This window comes from Caretta caretta, chromosome 1 (assembly GCF_965140235.1).
Source record: "Caretta caretta isolate rCarCar2 chromosome 1, rCarCar1.hap1, whole genome shotgun sequence".
NCBI classification, from domain to species: Eukaryota; Metazoa; Chordata; order Testudines; family Cheloniidae; genus Caretta; species Caretta caretta.
Genome location: NC_134206.1, coordinates 290,454,999 through 290,475,968, shown reverse-complemented (window position 1 = coordinate 290,475,968; position 20,970 = coordinate 290,454,999). Strand labels below are relative to the sequence as shown.

The 20,970-nt window shown below is 39.2% G+C and overlaps 1 protein-coding gene across 11 annotated transcripts in view; it reads right to left on the bottom strand.

Moving 5' to 3' along the window:
- GRIP1 (glutamate receptor interacting protein 1) overlaps positions 1-20,970 on the bottom strand; it is a 560,288-nt gene that overhangs the window by 35,614 nt on the left and 503,704 nt on the right. For 7 of the 11 annotated variants that reach the window (XM_048835827.2, XM_075124374.1, XM_048835829.2 and 4 more), the window contains 3 exons: positions 9,258-9,327; positions 8,784-8,929; positions 1,285-1,462 (listed from right to left, as the gene is read on the bottom strand). In XM_048835827.2, coding sequence (XP_048691784.1) covers positions 1,285-1,462; positions 8,784-8,929; positions 9,258-9,327 — 394 coding nt within the window. The remainder of the gene's footprint in view (positions 1-1,284; positions 1,463-8,783; positions 8,930-9,257; positions 9,328-20,970) is intronic. The other 4 variants (XM_048835825.2, XM_048835831.2, XM_048835833.2 and 1 more) reach the window with 1 other exon arrangement.

The following is a 20,970-nucleotide window of genomic DNA, read 5'->3' as shown; positions in this document are numbered from 1 at the left end:
TTCATTTCCCTTGTATGTATTTGCTTTTCTGGTTCATTCAGTTCTTGGCCTCTCTGTTTAAGATGGCCAGCAAAGGCATCAGTTGCAATGATTATATGTAGTGGACACCTCCCCATCAGTATCTAAGGCCAAGATTTTGAAAAGTGACTTGAGATTTTGGGTGCCCAATTTGGGATACCTTAAATGGGCCTGATATTCAGAGGGTCGATGTTCAGACTTTTCTAAAACCCAGGTTCTGTTCAGGTATCTCAAGTTAGGCACCCAAAATCACTACTCACTTTTAAAAATCTTGACCTAACTTCACCCACTCATTTCATAGAGGTTCTGAACATCCACGAGATGGTTATGGATATGAACAGTGTCAAACAAATAATATCTTCATAAACTATTAATATTGCTCTTACAAAATAGTAAATTTATAACTTGCATTAAAAATAAGTATTACTGGCTTGTTCAGTGGATTTATTCCTTGTGTGTGTGTGTGTGTGTGTGTATATATATATAAAATTTGTATTGCTCTGGATATAATACACACACAGTTATTTATAGTGATTACCCTTAAACACATGCCAAATTTCCATGAAATAAATAGATAAGGTAACTTCAATATTTGCATTATTTCCTATACAGCACTTACTGTAGGGAATGTTTAACATCCTTAATTAATATTATCTAATGTAATTTCCAAGCTTTTAAGGGTGCCACTACATGTACGTGTAAAAGCACATACACAAATGCAGACTGTGTATGTATGCATGTACCGTACATATGAATCTGCACAATCTGTGTGTGCATATATGTGCATTTTATATTTTTATATACACACACACACAAGTCTTTTAGCTATTCCACTGCCATCTCTTCAAAAGGAGTTCATAAAATCTTCATGTAATGGAGGAGTCTGGCTGGCGGAGCTTTCTTAGGTGATTTACAACAAGGTCAGCAGTCCTTATCACTCTAGGAAAATCATGCTGTAGGTTCAATAACATCCAATATCCATAATATTGCTGAGCTTGGCAACATCACAGGAAACATCAAACAATGACAAAGATTGGAAACGGTTAGTTTATCTTTTTTCATAGATGCTGGGAGAATCAACACATTCCTAAATAAGAAAAAATTAGCATGTCCATGTGAATGAACACATTCCTAAGCAAGAAAAAATTAGCATGTCCATGTGAATGAACACATTCCTAAGCAAGAAAAAATTAGCATGTCCATGTGAATGAATAAAGAAATGAACTTTGTAAATGGAAGTCATATTAATAATTGATTCCAATTTACCTTTCAGCGAGTCCGCCTTTAGTAAGACTTGAGATGATTATTGGATCAAAGGGCTCTTCAGTACCAGAAATTGTGATCCCAAGTGGACCACCATAACGCTTGAGCTCTACAGTGTAAATAATTGCTCCAGAACTCTCCTGTTCATCTGCAATAAATGCCAAGAGGACGCAATTGGTTTCTTATGAAAGAAGGAATGAAAAGAATAATACATTCAGACAAGTGACTGGAAATCAGACAGAGCATCCTCAAAGGATTACAGTTCAGATACAATATTTATTCATTATTCCACTGGTTTATTTCATAAAACAAAAATAAGAGAATCTCTCATTTATTTTGCTTTTATGGCAAAAAGCCAGTCCCATTGAAGTAAATGGCGGATTTCCCATTCACTTCAGTGGAACCAGGATTTGATGCTTAAGTTTTAAAATCTTGATGTGTATGTTTTCTATACAAATGTAATTTCAGGATTAAATAGTAGAGAGGAGATACTTTGCTGTGGGGAAAACCAAGACAGTTTTTCTGTTAACTGGAGTAGACAGTAGGGGGGTTAAAACAGGGAGGAGTTGTGAGGAGGGAGAAGTTTGAGGTCATCACAGTCTTAGTTGACCAAACATTTCCTTGAGTTGAGCAGCCTTTATTTATGTATTTATTTTTTAAAGAAAAATCTGATATTAGGTCAATGTTTTTGAAGGGCATGTTTTGAGTCTACACTATTGATATAATTTAAAAATAATTCCTGGTGTCTATGTATCAACAGACATCAAGCTAAACAATAAATTGACTAGGGTCATTTTCATGAAATCATTTGTATGACATCTTGGTTTTTTGTCTTAGCACACAATAATCAGGGAATGAAGAGGGAAATTTTAGTGGGTGACCAAAAATGGAGTTCTCTACACATTGCCCAAAAGGTGTCACAGCAAGAGAGCAATCAACTGTAATGCTTGTAATTTGTGAGAGGAATCTTAAAAGTCAGATTATCCTAAAACCAAAATAACAACTGCTCACTTGCCCTTGTTTATGATATTGATATTCACCTAGTGTGGTTGGTCTGTCAGGCATGCATTCTCAGATCTGTGGGTAATGACATTTTGAAATGGCTCAGTAGGCACCGATAACCCTTAAGATGCATATTCAGCAAACATTACCAGAACTAAACCGTGACAGGCTAGAGTTTTTAAATGTTCTGCTCATTTAAATCACAGACCTTTAAAATAAAGAAGGAAATATCATGTGTCAATGGCACAGGTTCATAGAGAGAGTAGCTTTCTTTTAACACTGTACAATGCACTGTGTTAGAATAAGGGAAATGATATTTTCTTTAAAGCTATTCTGTCTCTCTCTGCTTCGTTGTAAAGCTACTGTCTAGAATCTTCATCAGTTCCCTTTTACCTAGCTTCCTGCTATAGATTTAAACAAACAATACACATATCATCAAAGCAAAGCAAAGGCTTGTGTTGAGAGAAGAATTAGTAATGTATTCAGCAAAGAATCACTGCTGGCATATATGCCTTTCATATCTAGCATGTACATTTGCTTCCTAGCTGGGACACCTGTTAAATGGGTTCTGGCCCACTCACATTTCCTATTGGATGCATTTTTCCTGCCACCTGATTTCCAGAAAGTCACCATCACAGACAAATAAATAACACCCAAGATCCAGCTGGAAGTGATCAATGGTCATGTGATGAGTTTGCACAAAACTGTTGCCACTTTAACAACAGAAAGGACTGCAGACTCCACTCATTGCTTGTTTGCTCATTTACAGAATGTTGGCAAAGTACTTAGAGATCTCAGGCTTAAAAGAGCTACATAAATGTGGAACTTAATAAAGATGAACCATATTGTTAAAAAAATAACTAGCAAATGATGGGTCAAACTGAAAATGCAGCAGTTGGTATTTACTGGGTGTTGACAAAATACTGTAGTGTCCAGTTATCAATAAGGAGGTATAGTGTAAGAGTAAGCAGACATTACTCATATGATAACCAATGTCTGCATTCCTACAGAAGATTTATAACTATTAGGGGATGATAAGAAAGGAGGCCAGTCTATTACCTGTTTGTTTTGCTCAGCTCAACTTAAGACATTTAATGACATAGCAGAACAGATTTAAAATTGCAGCATTACTTATCGTTAATGTTACTTTCAGACAACTTGAGTTCTGACTATTTAACAACCTGAAAAGTATTTGGCCTGAATTCATAATGATAGCTGTTTCTGCTGCCAAATGGAAGACCTAGATTTGTAAAGATTTTCAGGGTTGCAGGTTCAGGTCAATAGAGGTGATGACATAAACGTCAGGGTGAAAAGTTGGCAGGAAAAAACGAGTATAATTTCTTGGGCTCAATGCGTATGTTACCCCATGGTAAAGAGGCTGAATCATATTAGATCTAAACATATTAGGATTTCCTTAAGCTTGGTGAAATTTCCCCTTGTTGCCTCTCACCTACTGATGCAACTTGTAACAGTTCTTTGATTTTGCATTTGATACAAGTACTGTAGTCCCTTAATGCTGCACTATCTCTGCTATATGTGCTGGTCTCTGTTCTGTAAAGTGATATTTGCTAAATACAGACTGGAGTGTAAAGCAGAAACACAACTACAGAGCCCTATTAGCATGGATCACTTCACCAGTGACCTCACCACCTGGGTTGGCTTTGAAGAGAGTGGCAGAAGGCAGGCATTTTGTTTTGCTTGAAGAAGTAAGGGGTAGGAAAAAAGGCAGGATAAAGACAAACAGAAGGGTGAAAGGTTTAAATAAAACCAAGCTGAAGGTATAATAATGCATAAAAAGAAAAAGTAACCAAATGAAAGAGAATGCAAATTGGAAGCAGAAAAATTCTAGGGGGAAGAAAGATGGTAAAAATAATTTGCAAAAATAGATGATTAAAAAGAACCTTACAGGGAAGAAGAAGAGAAAAACAACCCAACAACAACACAGAAATGAAGGATGGAGCAACAGAAGAATTTAAAAATAATCATTAAAAATCTTAGGGCTTGTCTATGCAGCGACATCCAGGAAAGTTAATCTGAATGAACAAAAGTCTGAATTTGAAGTGGATGAGTTAAACCGCATTAAAATCCTCTATGAACAACCTCATTCAGAATTAAAGAGGCCTTCCAATTCCAACTTTGGTTTAGTTTAGTTCACTTCCAAAATGAATTAAGTTAAATTGAAGTAAGGCCACTTTAATTCCGAATAACAGCATCAGCACAGGGATTTAATGAGGTTTAACTAATCCACTTCAAATTAAGATGTTTAGTTCATTCAGATTACTTTTTCTGGAAGTTCCCATATAGACAATCTCTGTGTGTTACTCTTTGGTATAGAAACTGTTTTAGAGTGCTCTATGACTACTCATCTATAAACATCAAGCTTCATTTCTCTTAGGGAACTTCCAATTAATGATCAATTTTATTGAGTTTAAAGAAACATTGTTGTTCCATGCAGCCCAAGTTGAGAGAAAATAATTAAATATGTATAAGTCAGGGGTCGGCAACCTTTCAGAAGTGGTGTGCCAAGTCTTCATTTATTCACTCTAATTTAAGGTTTCGCGTGTCAGTAATACATTTTAACAGTTTTAGAAGGTCTCTTTCTATAAATCTATAATATATAACTAAACTATTGTTGTATGTAAAGTAAATAAGGTTTTTAAAATGTTTAAGAAGCTTCATTTAAAATTAAATTAAAATGCAGAGCTCCCCGGACCGGTGGCCAGGCCCTGGACAGTGAGAGTGCTACTGAAAATCAGCTCGCGTGCCGCCTTGGCACACAGGTTGCCTACCCTTGGTATAAGTAATATGCTCAGTTAAAATTCATTTCAATTAAGGTGGGTATTTTGTTTTGTTTTACTTTTTGCCTCCATTTTTCATAATGTTCCTTTTTGATTTCTTGGGATATTGATTGAAAGTTGCTTTTTAAAATTGTTAATCACAACATACACAGACTGGAACTCATTCAATTTTTTTTAGTAAAATCTGCATAGAAAATTATATTCACTATGTCTACAATCTGTCTTTGTTCCAAAATTTGAATATATTTGGTTACACAGAGTAGATAATAGATAATTAAAACTTACTAATCATAGTTGTTAGTCATGCAAGACGACAATTTAATTGTAGATAAAATAAATGATTCTTGATTATATTCTAGTATCATATTAATTTAGTCATAAAATTAAGAAACATTCATTTGCAAAAGTAACTTAGTAAGTAAGGGTCCTATTCAGACTAAAATATACACTATCTACCAGGGTGCACAACTCCCAAAAGGCCACATATGCTGCTTCTGAGCAGACCTAGGGTAAAATCTTGGCTAAAGTGAAATCAATAGCAAAATTCCTAGGTTTGCTCTGGGGCAACACCACACCTGAGAGTTGCAGAGATGTTTAGAATTGAGAGGGGAACATGTAAAATTAACTCTTGCCCTTCTGGTATTTCTTATTTTAGATTCCAATTGCATCCCATATTGGTATTGCACAGGCTGCTAGTAATCTACACTTTTGACTGGGGAGGGAAACTAGGAGAACAGATAGGAGGAAGGTAGGAGACAGGATCCAGTGCTGTTGTAAATAGAACAGGGTGGGAATCAGTTTTCCAGTCTGGTGAACATTTTTGAGATTTCAAAATTTTTTCCCATTCTGCATCAGGACAAAACAGAGACCTTACCAGAGAGCGGTGAGAGACAGAGACTGACCCACCCCAGAACAGTCTGGTGGTTAGGGCACCCATCTGGGATGTGAGAGGCCCAGATTCAAGTTCCTGCGCTGAATCAGGCAGTGCAGGGGCTTGCCCATTGTAATACTGGTTACTCTGGTGTGTCCCTGCCCCTTTTGTTGTGACCAGAAACTCCATCCTGGACACAAGAAATCTCCTCAAAGGAAGTTTTGTCAAAAATGATACATTTCAGTAAACAGTTTTAGTGTCAACGAAGCGGCATTTTCTGAAGGAAAAAACATTTTGTCAAAAAATTTCTAACCTGCTCTAGTTTCTGACCTCTAAAAAACACAAGTTACTTGTGCCCCGGGGGGTGGGGGGGTTGGGTGTCCCTCACACTTTCCATTGTTGAATGGAAACTCCTTCCCCTAATCACCTGCCTACAGTGGCTGCAGTTCCCTGCTTTTCTTCCATTAGCTGTTTCACTGAGCTCTGTAAAAGAGGTGTCAGGTAGGCATCTCTTTGGGCCACATGATCCTTTATTTCTATAACTATCTGACATGAATTGGCCATGCCAGTCCCTCCCTCTCCCACATTAGGATGTCTGAGGATGTACTGAGTATGTTTAACCAATTCCACATCCTCATCCCTATGAGCCTAATCACCATATACTGTAGGACAGAATTCAATTTTTGCGATCATTTGGCTGGCTGGATCCAAAGTTACTTTTCAAAAGCCAATTTCTGCAGATGCTGCTGGGTTTGCCCCTCATTACTCCTGATCAGACCAGAAGTCATTTCTTCACAGTTTTCAGCAGTAGAAAAGAATTTAAGAACTTCCTTGCTGGCATTCAGCTACAGAACAAGAACAAGAACATTATAGTGTGTGGGGAGCTAGTTTAGTCAGTTATAACATATAATTTAGATGTAGCTACTTAGATTGCAAGCTGTTGGAACAGGGACCTTGTTTTTGTTAGGTGATTGTCCAGTACCTAGCATAATGGGGTCCAGGACTGCAGCTCCCCTGGGTGCTACCAAAATACAAATAATTAATAACTACATTTGGACTGACCTGCTTTGGCATTAAAATGCCTAGCAGAACTCACTCTGTTCTCAACAAGATAGGATTTTGCTTCCATGAACATATGATTTGGGAAGTTTGCTGTTTTATGGACTGGATGTAGTAATAGTGTGCAAAATGGTGTTTGCCCCAATTCTCCCTTAGGGGCTGATCCTTCACTTTGCTAAGCACTCTGTTCCCAATCCAGCGAAGTACTTAAGTACAGGCTTAACTATAAGTGTGTGAGTAGGCCTGCTTAAGTCAAATTTACGTGCTTAAAGTTAGGCATGGGCTTAAGTACTTTGCTGGATCAGGGTCACAGGCCTGATCATCAAAGGCACTAAGGCATTGTGTCATGATGCCAAGCGTTGCAATACCTATCTTTTAGGCCCCTACAAACTCACAGGAACAACACTGTGATCCACAAAGCCAAGTCAGGCACCTAGGCTCCCTATACAACGAATGGGCAGAGATAGATACCTATGAACATGCTCCACAAGAGCCAGCATGCTTGGTGGGGAGTCAACTAAGCTAGCCAGCAGGAGATGCCAAGGAAAGGGTGTGTCCTAAACCCTCTTATCTCCTGGAGTTGGCACCTAAGTCCAGGCTGCAGGGAGGAAGCTAGTGTTCCACAGTTGGGGACCCCTTTCCTGGAGTCAGGTGGTTTAGGCACCTAAGTAATTTCTTGTGAGGATGAGTTAGGTGCCTACCTCACTCCACACCAAATGGGGGGAAGAAGGGGAGCATGAGGTGGTGATGGTAGCACCGCCACCACCTGCCTTGTAACTTTTATTCCAGTGGTTAGAGAACTCCTCTGCTCAGGTTGAACTCCCCCCTCTGCCTAGGGCAGAATGGGGTTGGAACTGGGGTCTCCCACCTCTCAGGAGGATGCTCTAACCACTGGGCTATGAGATAGTCTGACGTGGGATTAAATAGTTAATGACTCTCAAATGACACTCTCCTGACAGGTGAGAGATGCTTCTCCCCCTGAGGCAGAGGGGGAATTGAACCTGGATTTCCCACATTGCAGATGAGTGCTCTGACCACTGGACTAAAAGTCATACATTAGGTACCTCCTGCTCTACCACCTCCTCCTCCAGACAAACTTTGAATGGGACTCAATCTGGTAGGCAGCTTCTGAGTCCCATAGGTGAGCCAGGTACTGCTTCACCTATCTTCTCCTGGTTCATGGGTCGCTCTGGGCCTTAGGCGAGAGGTAGGCATCTAGGTGCCTAGAGTGAGGCAGCAGTGTGCATGTCCAGAGGCAAAAACATAGGAATCTAGAGATCTGTTATGCTGAACATTTCAGTGCCAAGTTTAGACACCTACAGTGTTTGGTGACAGCCAAGTGGGAGATTTGTGGATCACAGCAGTGCCTAAAACCTGGATTTAGGTTCCTAAGAACCTTTGTGGATCTGGGCCAGAGCATCTTGCAGAAACAGACCCTAATTCAGGATTCTGTTTTATGTCCTTGAAACAGGGAAGACTTACATGGTCACATAAGGGCAAAATCAACATGATGTGTCTACATCTGAGGGGTTAAATATCGCCTTGGAATACAGAGTAACTTCTACTACTGCAAAACCCCTATCAGTAATATAGCCATGGAGACAATTTTAGACTGCATAAAGTCCTGTGTTTACTTTTATTCTGAACATCTTTAACTGACATTAATAAATATGTCAAATTTAACACATTTTCTAACTGCATTCTACACACAGAATAATAATCCTATGCTCTAAAAGACATGAAAGTGCATGTAACTATGTCACCATTCATACCGGAGTTATCTTCATCTTTGCGGATCTTTAGTTTTACAAGGTCCTCACAGTGTTGAAGGATCTGAACAGCATCTTCCATGGAGCAGTTGTCCAGTCGAATGTTATCTATGGCAAGCAGTTTATCACCAAGTTCTAGCGTTCCAGTTCTGTAAACAAATGAACATTACATGATTAATTAGTAACATATAAATATGCTTTTTAAAGTAGTGTTAACTCTCATGTACCATTCAAATGGATTTTAATTACTTTGAAAAAAAAAATACATCTTTTTCATCTTGGTTTTGGATGACAATCATTAGTTTTAATTAATGGAGATTGAAAATATATTATTTATTCTTCCAGTAAAATGATTCAATTGATTTGGAAACTTGACAGACCACAGAACTCTTGTAACAGAGTTTCTATGTGCACAGAAGTTACATGGGGCACAAGCTGAAGGCAACAGATTTTCCCTGAAAGTTTGAAAGATCTCACCTGTGAGCAACACTTCCTTTCTTGATATCAGAAATAACAAGGGGGTCCCCTGGTTTTCTACTGGATGGAGCTGTAATAAAGCACACACACATATATACTATTTATATACATATGTAGATTGATAGATATGCTACACAGACCATTTTGTATGTACCTAAAATATACATAACAAACACTCATAAATTACACACACAAAAACTAAATTAAAAGAACAATGCAAAAGCAAGCAGCCAAGAGTTAGGAAATGCCATATTAAGGTTGCCTATGCAACCTTAATTTAGTCCCATTATGCATAAGCATTAAGATTGAGGCCAGGCCTACACTTGGAACACTTTGCTGGTATAAGAGTAGCAGCTGTGTTAGTCTGTATCGGTAAAAAGAAAAGGAGTACTTGTGGCACCTTAGAGACTAACAAATTTACTTGAGCATAAAATGTAGCTCATGAAAGCTTATGCTCAAATAAATTTGTTAGTCTCTAAGATGCCACAAGTACTCCTTTTCTTTTTGCTGGTATAGCTATACCAGCTATACCACTATACCAGAAAAGTGATCCTAGTGTGGAGGTATCTTATATCATCAAAACTGTGCTTTTGTCAGAATAGCTTATTTCAGCCCCTATTCCCCCCCCCAAAAAACTACACAGGTAAAAGCTCAGTTTTGCTGATATTACTGTCTACACAGCAGGCGTTTTTGTAGTACAGCTATGCTGGTCACAAATCACACTTTATCATATCCTGGGACCTGGCTGATATAGCTATGCTGGCTGATGTCTGTAGTCTAGGAAATAATGGCCACAGTCTAGAATTACATAATCACATTCTATTTGACCACCTGTGAAAAGTCTGGTTTAAGTGACTTGCCCAGCATCACACAGGAATGCTGTGGCAAAGGCAGGGATAGAATCCAGTTTTCTGGGACAGCATTCAACTGCCTTAACTATTAGGCCATCTCCTCTCTCTTCCTGCAATTCACTACCTCATTCACTACACATCATCCACCCTTCTGTAACAAATGAACCAGGGGTACTACAGACAATCTCCTTCACTGCACAACCCTGATTCCTCCCCATAGCAACTCTAACTTGTGCAAAAAATAGTAAGTGATCATATAATTAAAGACTGTATCATAATGCAAAAACACAAGGGGGCATTTCCTAACTATTGAATGTTTGACTTTGCAACCTTAACGTTCTTTTAACATAGTTTTTTGTATGTAGTTTCGTACATTTTTAAAAAAGCAAAGTGAAAAAAAATCCACCATGTGGCATCATATTTACACCCACATAGGTCATCAGCAGGGTTGGAACCTTTATATCCACCACACAGACCTCTGCCATTTGAGCTAAAGGAGTAATGGATGGTAGTAGTAGATTCTCATCATCTATGTGGACCAGCACTAGAGGCGGAAATCTCTACTGAGCATGTGTGATTTTTCAAAGGCTTATAATTTGGCCAGATATAGGCAGATTTTCATGGAGATGGCCAAAGGCAAATCCTGACTCAAAGGCCACCCCTGGCCAAATTTCAAGTCCCTGTTCCAAATCATGGGGACGCTAGAGGTTTTCAAAGCAAAAAAATTGCCAGATTTTTTTAACATGAGTAAAACACTGTATCTTCCCCTAGCATTGTTCTTGGAACCAGCTGAATTGTCCTGGCTGGAGTTCTCCCAAAAAAGGCAGACACCTGGCATGGAGAATTTCAGCCCAATTGGTTAAAGAATGACAAAGTTATAAGCAATTAAAAGCAGGGTCTTATAATGGGAAGTGTCAGGTAATTTTAAAAGTAGGTGATACTACCAGCCCCTCTTTTAATAATTATTTTATATATAAATCAATCTTAGATTAGTCTTATATTCTAAAACTGACTGGGGATGTCTGTCACCAAAGAATTTTGATGAGGTTAATATCTAGGACCCTATCTTGCCTTTGGATTCACTGGAGACCCTTAGGCCTGTGCAGAGTCCCAATGAAATCATTGGGCCTCCCGATTGCTAGATTATTTTAGCAAACATACTGATGGGATCTGCAAAAAGAAAACATGAAAACACCACGCTATCGTAATATTGCTTTTTCTGAATTTTGCTCGATATGGAAATTTAGCTCTATTTTTGAAACTTCATGCTTAGTATATTCTTTTTTATGTAGCTGTTGAGATCGCTGCACAGTGAGAGCCCTTACACACTCTGTATTCTGAACTAAGAACATAAGAACGGCCATACTGGGTCAGAGCAAAGGTCCATCTAGCCCAGTATCCTGTCTTGCGAACGTGGTCAGTGCCACGTGCCCCAGAGGGAATGAACAGAACAGGTAATCATCAAGTGATCCATCCCCTGTCGCTCATTCCCAGCTTCTGGCAAATAGAGGCTAGGGACACCATTCCTGCCCATCCTGGCTAATAGCCATTGATGGACCTATCCTCCATGAATTTATCTAGTTCTTTTTTAACCCTGTTATGGTCTTGGCCTTCACAACATCCTCTGGCAAGGAGTTCCATAGGTCGACTGTGCGTTGTGTGAAGAAATACTTCCTTTTATTTGTTTTAAACCTGCTGCCTATTAATTTCATTTGGTGACCCCAAGGTCTTGTGTTATGAGAAGTAGTAAACAACACTTCCTTATCTACTTTCTCTATACCAGTCATGATTTTATAGACCTCAATCATATCTCCCCTTAGCCATCTCTTTTCCAAGCTGAAAAGTCCCAGTCTTATTAATCTCTCCTCTTATGGAAGCCGTTCCATACCCCTCATCATTTTTGTTGCCCTTTTCTGAAACTTTTCCAATTCCAATATATCTTTTTTTGAGATGGGGCGACCACATCTGCACAGAGTTTTCAAGATGTGGGCATACCATGGATTTATATAGTGGCAACATGATATTTTCTGTCCTATTTTCTATCCCTTTCTTAATTATTCCCAGCATTCTGTTCGCTTTTCTGACTGCCGCTGCACATTGAGTGGATGTTTTCAGAAAACTATCCACAGTGCCTCCAAGATATCTTTCTTGAGTGGTAACAGCTAATTTAGACCCCATCATTATATATGTATAGTTGGGATTATGCCTTTCAAAGTGCAATATTTTGCATTTATCAACATTAAATTTCATTTGCCATTTTGTTGCCCAGACACCCAGTTTTGAGAGAATCTTTTGTAGCTCTTCGCAGTCTACTTGTGTCTTTACTATCTTTAGTAATTTTGTATCATCTGCAAATTTTGCCACCTCACCGTTTACCCCTTTTTCCAGATCATTTATGAAAATGTAGAATAGGACTGGTCCCAGAACAGATCCCTGGGGACACCACTTTTTAACTCCCTCCATTCTGAAAACTGACCATTTATACCTACCCTTTGTTTCCTATCTTTTAACCAGTTACCAATCCATGAGAGCACCTTCCCTCTTATCCCATGGCAGCTTACTTTGCATAAGAGCCTTTGGTGAGGGACCTTGGCAAAGGCTTTCTGAAAATCTAAGTACACTATATCCACTGGATCCCCTTGGTCCACATGCTTGTTGACCCCCTCAAAGTATTCTAGTAGATTGGTGAGGCATGATTTCCCTTTACAAAAACCATGTTGACTCTTCCTCAACAAATTATGTTCATCTATATGTCTGACAATATTGTTCTTTATTATAGTTTCAACCAGTTTGCCCAGTATTGAAGTCAGGCTTATAGGCCTGTAATTGCCAGAATCACCTCTGGAGCCCATTTTAAAAATTGGCATCACATTAGCGATCCTCCAGTCATCTGGTACAGAAGCGGATTTAAATGATAGTTTACAGACTACAGTTAGTAGTTCTGCAATTTCACATTTGAGTTGCTTCAGAACTCTTGGGTGAATACCATCTGGTCCTGGTGACTTATTGCTGTTTAATTTATCAATTTGTTCCAAAACCTCCTCTAATGATCCCTCAATCTGGGACAGTTCCTCAGATTTGTCACCTAAAAATAATGGCTCAGGTTTGGGAATCTCCCTCATATCCTCAGCCGTGAAGACCGATGCAAAGAATTCATTTAGTTTCTCCGCAACGGCCTTATTGTCCTTGAGTGCTCCTTTAGCACCTCGATTGTCCAGTGGTCCCAGTGGTTGTTTAGCAGGCTTCCTGCTTCTGATGTACTTCAAAAAAATTTGCTATTACTTTTTGAGTCTTTGGCTAACTGTTCTTCAAATTCTTCTTTGGCCTTCCTAATTGTATTTTTACATTTCATTTGCCAGTGTTTATGCTCCTTTCTATTTTCTTCACTAGGATTTAACTTCCACTGTTTAAAGGATGCCTTTTTGCCCCTCACTGTTCTTTTAACTTTGTTGTTTAGCCACGGGGGCTCTTTTTTGGTTCTCTTACTAATTTGGGGTATACATTTAAGTTGAGCTCTATTATAGTGTCTTTAAAAAGTTTTCACGCAGCTTGCAGAGCTGTCACTTTTGACACTGTACCCTTTAATTTCTAGTATCAGAGGGGTAGCTGTGTTAGTCTGGATCTGTAAAAGCGGTAAAGTGTCCTGGGGCACCTTATAGACTAACAGACGTATTGGAGCATGAGCTTTTGTGGGTGAAGAGTCGGATGCATGACTAACCTCCTAATTTTTGTGTAGTTTCCCTTTCTGAAATTAGATGCTACAGTGTTGGGCCACTGTGGTGTTTTCCCCACCACAGGGATGTTAAATTTAATTATATTATGGTCACTATTACCAAGTGGTCCAGCTATATTCATTATATTGGACCAGATCCTGTGCTCCACTTAGGACTAAATCAAGAATTGCCTTTCCTCTGGTGGGTTCCAGGATCAGCTGCTCCAAGAAGCAGTCCTTTAAGGTGTCAAGAAACTTTATCTCTGCATCCCATCCTGAGGTGACATGTACCCAGACAATATGGAGATAATTGAAATCCCTCATTATTATTATTGAGTTTTTTATTTTAATAGCCTCTCTAATCTGCCTGAGCATTTCACAGTCACTATTATCATTCTGGTCAGGTGGTCGGTAATATATCCCTACCTCTATATTCTTATTATTAGAGCATGAAATTTCTATCCATAGAGATGAAGTGAGCTGTAGCTCACGAAAGCTTATGCTCAAATAAATTGGTTAGTCTCTAAGGTGCCACAAGTACTCCTTTTCTTTTTGCAAATACAGATTAACACGGCTGTTACTCTGAAACCAGAGATTTTATGGTACAATTTGATTAATTTCCAAATTTTACTTCATTTGATTCTATGCTTTCTTTCACATATAATGCCACTCCCACAGCAGCACTGTTCTGTCCTTCTGATATATTTTGTACCCTGGTATAACTGTATCCCATTGATTATCCTCATTCCACCAAGTTTCTGTGATGCCTATTATATCAATATCCTCATTTAATTCAAGGCACTCTAGTTCACCCATTTTATTATTTAGACTTCTAGCATTGGTATATAAGCACTTTAAAAACTTGTCTCCTTTTAGCTGTCTGCCATTACACGATGTAATTGAATGGGACTCTTTTTTTGTTTGATTGTTTCTGATCAGACCCTGCCTGTATTTTATCATTTTCCATCCTATCGTCCTCACTAGGACATATTCTCTATTAATAGATCCTCCCCTAAGGGATGTCCGAACCACGTGCTCCTCCGCACCTGTTGGCTTTCCCCCAGCCCTTAGTTTAAAAACTGCTCTAGGACCTTTTTAGTGTTAAGGTTGGAGAGCGTGTTTGGAACCTGAAGGGTGCATAAGAGTGCATAAAAAGATACAGATGGTAAGTTCAATGCTGAGGCTGAAATTCTGCTTTTATTCTACTTTAAAATAAAATTAAATGATTAATACTTTGTATTTGTAATCATCATGTGGGAATTTCCTTTGATTTTTTTACACTCATTTAATATTCCAGAGAGGAAGACTATCCTGTGGTTAAGATACTGGCCTGGGACTCTGGAGATCTGGGCTCACTTTCTGGGTCTGCTGCAGATTTCTTCTGGAATTTTAGGCAGATCACATAGGCGGTCTCTGTGCCCCAGTACCTGATCTATTGTTTGTCTTACCTATTTAAATAGTAAACTATTCGGTGCAGCTACTGATCAACCTGTGTTTGTACCATGCCAAAATATGAGACCCTGACCCCAGTTGGGATCTCTAATAGGGGACTGCCCATCTCAAATTGGGTGGGACAGTTCCGAAATGCAGAGCTAATGTCCCAGTCCTGGGTTGAATGACTCTGGGACAGCATTTGTCCCAGATTACCTGCAGTGCTGCTCCATGCTTGCCCAAGGCTCAGGGGCAGCACCAGCCTCTTCCCGGTGAGGGAGGCTGAGGTGGGCCTTAGCCCCAGCTCATCACAAGGCCCCGCCCCCTGCTCTTCCTCTCCCCTGCCCAAGTCCCCACCACCTGGCCAGGTCAGAAGCTGGGGCCAGGCACTAGTAAGAGCTGCCCAGGGAGCACAGGCTGCTGGTGGGGAGTCCTGGACCCTCCACCTGTCCTGGGCGACGTGCCTCGAGGGGTGGAGATATGGGTTGGGGACTGCTCTCAAGTACCCTATCACCCTACTCAGGGGAGGTGGAAGATCCAGGGCTCCCCACAGCGGCCTGGGCAGCTCTTACCACAGCCTGGCTCTGGCTTTTGACCTGGCCGGGGGAGGGGTTAGGGTTAGGTATGAGGAGGAGCAGGGTGTGGGAGTTTGGGGGAAGAGGACGGGAGCGGGGTTTGTGCATGTGTCCTGCTTTTGCTTTTTGAAAAGGTGGTCACCCTAGTCTGTAAGGATCTGTCTACACAGTCCGCTGAATCAAGCCTCCCAGGCAAGATTAACAGACTCTGACTTGTGAGGCTCATGCTATCGCACCAAAAATAGCTGTGTAGATGTGGTGCTTTGAAGCTGTGGCTCAGACTCTGAAAACCCACCTCCCTCCCCCTAGGCTTCAGAGTCTGAACTCCAGCCTGACGCACAGCGCCTGCAGAGCGAGTTTTAGAGTGGTATCACGAGCCCTGTGAGCTTGAGTCTGTCGACCTGGGCTGGGAGGCTCACTGCCCTGGGCTGTGTACTACTGTGATATTACTATTGAAACCAGAAAAGGGAAATAAAAATCCCTGAAATCTATGGGAACAAATAATGCAACGGCCCCCTCAACATTACTGCTATGACAAAATCAGAATCTACTGCTGCTGTCACATATCATTGCAAACAGGAAACACAGGCGGTGGTCACTGAAACATCTTTGAACTTTTTTCAAAAACGTTTCCAACAAACTTGGATCAAATTATGATTTTGGCCGGGAAACTAGGCAAAAGCGTTTTTTCCCTTTAGTGTCCAGCCAAATCTAGGCAATTGCAGCTGAGTTTGGCTTTGAGTTTCCAACTTTGTTTGAACTCAAAACTCGAACTAAAATTCAGAGGCTGTACACAAACCAAGTCAGCAAACTGAAATCATTGACGCACAGCTCTTGATAACCCCTACTTGTTAGAGAACACTGTTTACTAATGGGACTAAAAAGCTCATTGAATCCATACGTAAGCAGTTCTTACAGTTGATTATTTTTTGTTCTTAAAAGTGCATAATTAATATTATGATGGCTTATTTGGGGCTGCTGAGAGCCGTCAAGTAAATCTGCACATTGTGGATGTGGGCCCAATCCTGCAAACCCTTGAAATATTATATACATTCCTTACTCTTATTCCATGAGCTATTAGCTTCAGGGAGTAAGGTACAATTTGTTGTGAGTAAGGGTATCAGAATCTTACTAATGATATATAAGCACAAAAAAGAATAAATGACCTGCTAATCTTTTATGTATTTTTAAGGTTTGCCTAACATAAAGTGCTCATAATGATTTTTGGAAAATGAGTCAAGATAATTTGCTTCCAGGCTCAAACCTTGTACAACTACTGCTTTTGAAGCCCCTTGAAACAATTTTTTTTTCTGGCCCACCTGTGAATGGAGGTTAATAATAAAAATTCTGATGATGCCAGAAATGTATCCGCACTAACAGACACTGCAAGAACTGATTTATGCTCATGAACAGATGGTTCAATACCTGAGTACAATGTAAGGCTAATACAGAGTAAATAAATAAAAATAGATGGTACGTATAGATACACCCATACATATACATAAATACTATTCAACAGACAACTCCTCAAATATTTTTCTCCTTGACACTAAATATCACAATTAGCCTCCTTTTCTCTAATATATAATGAAAACACCACGAGGTATCTCAAAAAAAGCACAATTCTGCCCCACTTTTATTTGAAGACCACTTCTAATAGATAAACAGTTTTTGTCACTCATTTTAGGGTGGCTGCTAAAGACAGGCTTTACTGTGTGTGTGTGTGTGTACACAATATTCTTCCAGTTTAAAATTTCTACAGTGGGAGAGTATGCAACAGTTCTTTTATGCCAAAGGTGTATGATTTTCACATTTTTTGACTAACGTTCAAATATACTTAATAAATATGGACCTCATCCTGAAAAAATATATGCATATGTGAAACTTTACCCATAAGAGGAGTGCCACTGAACTCGGTTATTCATGTGCATAAGTGTTTGCAGGACTGGGGTCTATATATCTTTTGGTGTATGATATACAGGACATAGGAAATTACAATTTTCATATTACATTAGCAAATATATCTTTTTAACACCTTTCAATGTATTTTTAAAATATGTGGCTCTGATAAAATAGTTGGTGTGTCACAAAAATCAATCTTGAAAAAATCTATATTCCACTACATTGTTTAAAATCAATATAGATGGCAAATAAATTAAATCAAATTTAAGCACCTTACAATTGCTGAGGGCTGACCTGCTTAGTAATTTCCATGAAATGGCTCTGTTTAAAAAAAGATGATATTGCCTAGCATATTGTTGTGTCATACATGGTTCCATTAGAGCTAGGAAAAAAAACTGGATAAAAATTGTTTGCCAAAAAATGCATATTCAAGTCAGTGGAATTCACCAAATTATTCTGTCTGGAATAAACAAACAAACTTGAAAACGTTGAAAAGATTTGTTTCGACATTTTTTAAACAAATTGTTTCAATTTGAAATGACTTTTTGTATCAAATTTTCCTTCAGTTTTATTTTTACAAAAAGTAAAAAAGAACAAAAACCCAAACCCAAATCCTTTGGGTCACACAAAATGTTTTGATTCAAAACTAATTTTTTTTTCAACTTTTTTGTCTTGCTGAAAAAAAGTGGAACAATTTCTTTTTGGGTCAACCTGAAAGGAATTTTTTCTCAGAGTGTTTAGTTCAGCTCCTGAACCAGAAAATCAGTTATTTACACAGTTCTAGTTTCTGTGGCCTGGTTTAAAAAATGGAGAAGTTTTAATTTCCAGAAGCAGTTAATTGGGTATGAAATTGGTGCTAACTGCAGTATGAAAGATAGAGTCACTTATCTTGGCAGACTATGGACTAGGTTCCTGATCCAAAGCATATTAATATAAATGGAAAACAGGCCTTTCACATGCCCTAGGTGGATGCTAAGGGGACCCGTAACCCATTAAAGAATTTTGGGGAACCCTGAAAGACTTAACTAGGACCTTCTTTTTGGAGGTTAAGAGTGTAAAATTGTGTGTGTTAGAGCAGCATCTGACAAGCCCATTGTATTGAGAGACAGTTGACATAACAGTTACGTGAAAGCCAGTGGCTTTGGTTTACAGGGCTTCACATGAACTTTTCTTCTGGTTTTACTTCATTATGATTTGTGCCCGCTTAGTTTCTATTTTGAATGAATCTTAAACAAAGTGAAATTCAGCCCCCAAAATTGAGTTGCACATGGTTTCCTCCAAAACTCTAAATCAGCTCACGTTCATTGAGTACTTTGTCCAGATTCAGAAGCTTTTTGAGAACCAGGCAGTAGTTTCACATAGGCTTATTTATTGACCAAGAAAAATGGAAGAAACACCTTCATCTGGACCTCCTCTGCAGAGTCCCATTACCATTGCACCCAGAACCCCGCAACAAGCCTTTGTGCATGCAGATCCCTCCCGCATCCTGATCCACCACTGAGCTGCCCACATCAGATTGCCCCACACAGAACCCTCTCAACCCACCCCTAGATCCCCCCATACTTGGATCCTGCCTTGCTGAGCCTGTCTGTCTACACCAGGTGCACCTGGCATGGAGAAGCAGGGCCCTGGGGTGTTTCTGGGGCAGGCCCGTTCCTTGCGTTGTGTCAGGATTGGGTGCAGCATCACCACTGAGTCCGTGTCCCGGGGGGATCTTCACAGTGATCTCCCACCTCTGTGCAGCTGGTGGCCTGTGCTCCCCAATGCCATGCTGGAGCCTCCACATTTATTTGACAAATAAAATTTTCAGAATTTTGCAGAATTTTAAAATATTGTGCGCAGAATTTTTTGGCGCAGAATTTTAATTTTTTTGGCGCAGAATGCCCTCAGTAACAATACCGATGGCACCTCAGACTAAGTACCTCACTAGCTCCTCTAGAACCTTTACATATGAACTGAACAAGAGGGGTAGCAGAAATGACCCCTGAAGACTCCTGCAGCAGAGTGCCTGCAGGAGTATTGACTACAGAGTGTCTACAGTGCTAACCCATGTCTAGCCCAAATGGATATTATATCACCTGATCTCATGTAGTATTTATGCTCTAAGCTTGATAGCTCCAGCTTTGTGGAGAGTTGAATTTCACCCACAGTGCATGCAGTTTCTTCCGTTGTTTTGTTGGGCCATTTTCATTTTGTTTTTTAAATGAAAGCATTTAACATTATGACAGTAATGTCAATAAATGGCATGAAGATATTAATGTGCTATAAATGCTCTGAGTGAAATTAGTATAAAACATTCACTCTGTTAAATCACACTGGCTCATTTCTGAGTTAATTCGGTAGAACAGAACAAAGTATTAAACCAAGCACAAGTACAACTGATTCAAGGCTTTACAAAGGGTCTGAAATCTACCAGATAAATTTTCAAAGTTTTAGTTAATGAGGGGGAGGATAAACACTTTAAAACCTTTGCATTACAGTAAGTTGAAAGAGAAAAGAAGACATCTTCATATAAATACATATAAATAACATTATTAATACAAGTAAAATCTATTTTTTATAAATAATCAGGAAATCAACATTGAGCCAAGGTCTAATAACTAAATAGAACAACCTCTTTCTAGGTCTTCCCATTGTTCAGTATTTTATTTGTATGAATGTTTCATGTGTTACCACTCCTTCTGCTGGCAGATCTATGACTTTAATTTGCAACAAACCGCATTCCTTATCGAGTCTAACAATTCTTGATATACGTATATAACAAATGGGAACATAATAATCTGAACCTACAGTGGTGCATCTCATTTGTTCTTCAGATGCCAATCATAGTGCTAAATTCCTCACCGAATTTTTGACTAATTTTAATCTGTCGTGCTGCTAAAAGCTTTGATAATATAAATTAAAACACAAAAAAACCCCTACAGACATTTCACAAAGTATTTTGCATAAACATAATTCTGAATAAAGCCAATGGTCTAAGTAAGGCCACAAAAAGCAATGAAATTTTAATTCCTATCAGGCCAGATTCATCACTGGCATCCGTGCTCTATGCATAACACCCATTAACTTTAATGGGATTGTGCCTGCTTGCATCAAGGGCGGGGTCTAACAAGATCAAGTTACAGACCAGAGCCACTTTTTACTGGCTGCTAAAAAAAGTTAGAAATAAAAAAAACATTTTATTTCAAATGTAAAATGACAATGCCAAAGTGTTAAAAAAATTAAATGAATAAATTTCCTCT